At 35.6% G+C, this 6600-nt stretch overlaps 1 protein-coding gene across 1 annotated transcript in view; it reads right to left on the bottom strand.

The window, feature by feature from the left end:
- Positions 1-2055: 2055 nt before the first annotated feature.
- Positions 2056-6600, bottom strand: part of LOC109427117 (Kv channel-interacting protein 1) — a 145392-nt gene continuing 140847 nt past the window's right edge. The window contains exons 5-6 of the mRNA XM_062858383.1: positions 6013-6207; positions 2056-5942 (exon numbers count right to left, since the gene is read on the bottom strand). Of these exons, the coding sequence (XP_062714367.1) occupies positions 5814-5942; positions 6013-6207 (324 nt within the window). The 3' untranslated portion in view covers positions 2056-5813. The remainder of the gene's footprint in view (positions 5943-6012; positions 6208-6600) is intronic.

The raw sequence follows: 6600 nt of genomic DNA, 5'->3' as shown, positions 1-6600 counted from the left end.
AAAGTCTACGTGTGTAACGGTAGCTTCTTTCATTATCCAAAGCTACTGTTTGTAATCTATAGTGTCCAGTGAGTTTACTCAAAATTCAATAGACAGTAGCAGATCAGTCGGGATATCCTAGGTCATCCTAACTGTTCTTGAGTACAGATCCAAAAGTCTACGGGTGCAACGGTAATTTCTTTCATTATACAAAGCTACAAATTGTAATCTATCATGTCCAGTAAGTCTTCTGAATGTTCTATGGACATCATAAGATCAGCCGAGACCATCCCAAACTATTATAATGTTTAATATCTAGCATTTACAGCAATTGAAGTTTCTGTTTTGACTATATAGAGTTCATGTTGCATAATCTGTTATACTTACTGGAGCTCACAGAATATAACAAGAGACTACGACTTAGCTAAATTATCAAAAAATGTTTGTATAACATTACTATCTGAAACGAAATCGCCTCATGTCACAGTGGTTGTTTTTATCAACTATGTTTCATAACAGGACCGAAGCCCACAACATCCCAAAAATATATAACAACGGTTATTGTTCCTCCAACTACTTCGTTAAGTACAGTGGATTATGTAACACTACTTAACGTAGTGGCAAAAGCTATTATCACAAGTGTAGACCTGAAACTATGGTCTCTGGAGTAGTGTTGTTGACCTGGAATGTCTCAAAACTATCTTGAAATGACTCATGATATGCTAGGGCGATTACAGATTACATGTTAGAGTTTATTGTGAGAATAACTACTGTTACTATCAAAAGCTGAACTTCAGGATGGTTTGGAAGACACTCAATGCCCCAAAGGTTCATAATAATATATAATAGACTTCAGGTTGGTCCAGTCACCGCGATTTATTATAAAACGTTACTCAGTATCCCAGATATAGCTGATGTTGCGAGTGTAGACCTGAAATTCTGAACACCAAGAAGGCCAACCTGGAACATTCCCAGAGCGTCTCTAAATGACCTTTGAGATTTCAAGAGCTTCACACAAAGATTTTCTTGTAGATTTGAAGGACTTCATTATATAACAGTCTGGACGAACCTGAATGTCCTAAAGGCTTGAAATAAACAAATAGACTTCAGATTGGTCCAGTAACTATGGATAAATATGCAACTTTACTCAGCATAGCAGATACGGCTGTTGTTACGAGTGTAGACCTGAAGTCCTGAACTCCAAGGTAGTTTGGCTGACTTGGAATATCCCTGTAGTGTCTATAAATGACATTTGAGGTTTCAAGAGCTTCGCGGATCCCAGCAGATTATGTAATACTATTATTTATGGCGAGAACTCATAAAGTTTTTCTTGTAGATTTGAAGGACTTCATTATAGAACAATTAAGACGATCCTGAATGTCGCAAAGGTTTGTAATAAGCTAGTAGACCTCAGATTGCTCCAGTAACTGCGGTTGATTATGCAAGATTACTCAGTATAACGCTATAATAGATATGGCTACTGTTACGAGTGTAGACCTGAAGTTATGAACTCCAAGGTAGTTTGGCTGACCTGGAATATCCCTGTAGTGTCTATAAATGACATTGTAGATGTCAAGAGCTTCACGGATCCCAGTAGGGTATGCAATGCTATTATTTGTGGCGTAAAATATTATTATTGTAGATTTGCAGGACTTCACTATGGGACAGTTTGGAACACCTAGAACATCCAAGAATATAAAATACCTTTGATATTCTTGGCAAAGGTAAAATGAATACATATAAACGTAACCCATGTTCAGCTTTTAGATCAACTGGTATGTCGATTATTTCGTTTCTCCAAATTTCATGGTGTTCAGGATGTTCTAGATTGTCAATGAAGACCGAAATATAAATACAGTAATGTTCCGATTTTATCACGCCCTCCGCGCGTCAGTCTTTTATGTTTCATTAATTCGATGTTACACATGAGAGCAAGTGTTCCCCCTCATCTTCAAGATTAATGTTGAAGGCGCGATTTGCAACGGTAAAAATATTGAAAATGCATATAGATTTTGTAGAATATTTAAAAGCATTTTCGAAAAGGGGCGTGATAAAATCGGAACAATACTGTACGTCCATTTTTCTCTAATAGAGGACGAAATTTGTAGCACCTTTGCCGAAGACAGTATTTTGTTTTATCGAATGGGTGAATTTATACAGCCGTTTCTATGTTGGGGTCATATATGACTCCTCCAGCTCCAAAGGATTAACCCAAAATTGCCCTGTCCCTCAGTATTATAAGAAAAAAAAATTTGCAATATTTTTCAGAAACGTTTTGAATTCATCAATGACAATTCACAAGGATATTTTTCAAATTCCGCGTGAGTTTTTTCAAGTATATCTTCGAACAACATCAACAAAAGTTCTTCCAAAAATTTCTTCAGCAATCCAGCTGTGGTCTCCCCGATGTATTCGGAATCTGCATGCCAAACTGTGCCAACATCCTAGTTTATCTGGGTATGTAGTTGAATTATCCTACAAAAACTCGGTTTAAAATTAATTATTTTAAATTCCGGAAAAAACTTCCTTTATTTTGCTATAGAATCCTGAATAAGTTCCTTACACACAAACTGTTTGTAAAGTGTGACTTTTAAGTGTGTACATCCCTTTTATGTGAAGCTGCACATATTTTTAATTTTTTTTTAAATTTTTAGTGTTTGCTTTTTATCTGTATTAACGAGATTTTTAGCTCTGGGATAGTTCATCTCGGGACCCACGGTTTAATTTCCTTCCGAAGGAAGAACTCACATTTTGCGAGTTTGTCGGGAGTGGGGTTCGATCCCAGGTCCTCGGCGTGACAGTCAAGTGTTCTACCCATCACACCAGGTCGGCTCCACATTTTTAAATTATTCCCGATAATTTTAATTGCAAACTTGTGCGGACAGCGATGAGAAAAAAAATAATCACCTTTCAGTAAATTTGCTCTATAAATTGAATGAAATCACGCATGATTTTTTTTTTATATTATCAGGAGAGCTCAAATCTCGAGCTCAAACTTTTAATTGACAGATACATGTAGACATGCAGTTTCAGATCCTCGACGAATGATTCTAGTGAAACTTTACCGTCTTTATTTGTAGATGTGTGAATCAGTGTATTCAGTGTTTATTTACACTTCATGAAAGTTCCCCTGAAAAAAAAAATGTATATCGGGATGAATCACTTGGATTAAGTTGCATAGGCATTTGGTTTTCGGTTTCAAAATTTTGTGGTCGTAAAAATACCGCTTTTTACCTGTTTTATGGTCAAGGGTGTCATGTCGGTGGTAGTTTAGCTTGTTTGGTTTTTGTTGAATGGAAATGTTTCGAGGTTGAAGTGATGTTATGACACCCTGCTCTGTAATATGAAATTTGCTTTTTGATGCTGGGGATATCAGAATTAGACTATCACATCTCTTGTATTTCTGACTGAAGGTTAAGGGGATATTGAAGTTATAAAGGATGGCCTAAAATTTAGAGTTTCATTGGAGAACAGTCCAAAATTAAATTGTCTCATATAAATTCAGGTGTATGTTTTGTAATTTTATACATGTGAAATTCGTGTAATTTTTAATGCCATTACTAATCATTCGCTCTCAAATTAATCCTAAACGAAAACAAGCGATTACTGCACGGATTTGTTCCGTTCCCTTTATTTTTATACGTACGTACATATTCATTTTGGCGCTACCCCATTGATTGTGCACACCGTTTGGTATAAAGCTACTTGGCATAAAGGGCATAATCTTGTTTATGCCAAATGGTATTATACCAAATATCGCAGAGTTTTCACTTCTAATAAAAATACATAAATTAGAAACAAAACAAACAGCACTTCAATCTATTATTTTGAGTAGGATGAATTTGCCTGCTATCACAAAACTTATTGAAAAACAGAGAGGACCAAAATCTATACATATGGTTTGCTATATGTTATCCAAAAATGAAGGTACATTAAATGAATACGAGTTTTTCGTCTTCAGATACTCCCAACATCAAAATACGCGTAATATGTTTAACCATTCTCAAAATTTCATTAAATTTCGATTGTATTTTGTGGCAGTCGACTTACAATTTTTACTAAATCTTGCAACCAAAACCGATCGAAAGCGATCTACTGCTTACAAGCCTGCTTGTAAACTTGTGCCATGTTTATACGTTCAATTTTTGAGTATAATTTTAATTTTCAATGTTCGCCTGGTTTTACTTTTGTGAGAAGCTATCTGTAATGGACACTTTCGCTACAAGCACAATCAGCGAAAGCCTTGTTCGAACTACAAAATCCAATTAGTTGAAAGCGGATTTTTGTTTTAAACATACAGAGAACTTGTCTTAAATTGATTTATTGTGCTTGATTTTGAATGTCATTTATGGTTTCTTGCAAAATTATGGGTAGGTACACCAATCGACAATATTTGTATAGTCCTTTCCATTTGATTTCAATATATTTTGATAGGCAATTAAATGCACAGATATAACTTTACTCAAAAACACATTCATTTAAGTCCGTTTGCGGATAATGATAAAACTACAAATGTCTGAACTAGCGGGTGCTAGTACTCGAGTGGCAGAGTTTACTAGTTTCATGTTTGGTTTCGCTAGTAGTCTTATTTAATTGGTGTTTGTTTTGCTTTTTTCGACGTGGGTGATCAAAGCTTAAGTACTACGTGAGACGCTTTCATTTTTAGTATTGTGCTAGTGTTCAAAAGATATGAGAGAAATTGAACCATTGTTTTCAAATCAGACTGATCTACATTTTCATCTAATAAAGCACCTTAGAAATAAAACCACTAACCACTTTGCTGAAATGATGTCGTTTAGGGATTTCCTGGATGGTGGAAATGAGTTTAGAAATAATTATCAATTTGTGATCGATTACATCAATCCTCTGTCTCATCTAAATTGCCGACTGATTAACCGCTTATCTTACGGCACCAAGCTATTCTTATCAGGATTATTATTTCTATGTCAAAACGATTGTCTATTGTCAACTAACGCCTCAGTTGTTAAGAATATATCTTCTCGCTTCGAAAAATCAAGTAATAAAATTCCGTTGTTTTGTTAAAGTTTACGGTTTCTTATTTGCTCTACAAACTACTTAAAATACTTTTCCAATCATAGACAAACTTTGATGGAAATATCATCTCCATGGTTTTCGATTCGACCAACCACTATTTAATAAGCTTAGCTCGTACGGTTTTCTTAGTTTCTAAAATTTCAACTGTTCCTAATACTATTGTTATGCCAGTTAGTTTTCTATTTTTTTCTTCATTGATTTTCTATGGCAATTTCAATACTTTATTTGCTAATTTCTTCTCTTTCTAACGCATTAAAAGTAAAGTTTTCATGTATCACAAAACAACCTACTAAATTATGTCTACAATATTACATTATTTGATTATAACATAATATTGCTTTGATTTGTATGGAACATGATATGAAATTCCAAACTAATATTCCTTGTATGGTTCGCATTTGACTGTTTACATTCATTATTCTAGTAAAATCATTTTTACATAATCTTTTGAGCGAAATGTAATAACTTAAAATCTAAATGATACGACTGATTATCTTTCCGTTTTCTTGTTAAATATTGTACAAACTTGCGAGAGAGATCTTTGAATCAAACGCACACTCTCAGGATATTCTTCGAACCCAAATAAAAATCGTCTATATTAGGGAACTTAAAACCAAACGAACCCTTTCGGAGCGAGTACCGTCTTTGGTATGCTTTCTGTCAGCTTGTTGGATCCACCATGCCGCCGCGAACTTTCCCATTTACAGATGTATAAGGGAAAATCGGTCCGGGTCGGCGGCCTTCCTCGAGGCAGCGAACACGCTGTCGGAGGACGGTCATCAAAGGCAGGTGTCGAACATTTGAAGTGATTTGGTAACGACGTCGTCCTTGAGACACGCCTCCAGGAACTCCTCAACAGTGATGATTCCATCCTGATTCAGATCCAGCTTTTGAAAGACACGTTCCACCTGTCGAAACCAACGGACCACCATTAGCTCAAGGACCAAACTTATCCAAGCTAAGAAAGTATAATCCTACCTGTTCTCTAGCTTTCACTTCGTCCTCCGGATGGTTGGGCCTTCGACCCATCAGTTCGTGCACCGCCATGATGATTTCGCCCAGCTCGGCCCGGCTGATGCAGCCGTCGTTATTGATATCGTACAGACGGAACGTCCATCGTAACCGCTCGTATACGGAACCCCGTAGGAGTGTCGATAGGGTTACTAGCAGATCCTGTTTGGAAAAAAAGAGAGAACCGTTCGATTATTCATTATGATTACACAGTGTAACAAAAATTAATTTTCGGTCTGTTACAAAATTATGTCTATCTGAGAAATTAAGGATTTAATCCTGATTTGAATATGAGACCTCTACATTTTGATGTCCAATTATTATTAACCACCGTTATGTTTGTGAAATTGTTTTGTTTACCAAGTGTAATTTTATATTGCTTGCTACATTGCTCGAGTCAGCTGTCAAAAAAATATTTATTTAAAGGTTGTACAACAGATGATTAATTCTGCATGTTGGTGTATGTTTTAAAGCTGATTACACAGATGAATAATATTCTATTCAACTTGATATTCATCCAGTTATGTATTGCTGATTAAACCAATATTCAGCTAT

This window comes from Aedes albopictus, chromosome 3, assembly GCF_035046485.1.
Source record: "Aedes albopictus strain Foshan chromosome 3, AalbF5, whole genome shotgun sequence".
In the NCBI taxonomy this organism is placed as follows: Eukaryota; Metazoa; Arthropoda; class Insecta; order Diptera; family Culicidae; genus Aedes; species Aedes albopictus.
The sequence above is the reverse complement of the archived record's forward strand: the minus strand, read 5'-3'. Positions and strand labels throughout refer to the sequence as shown.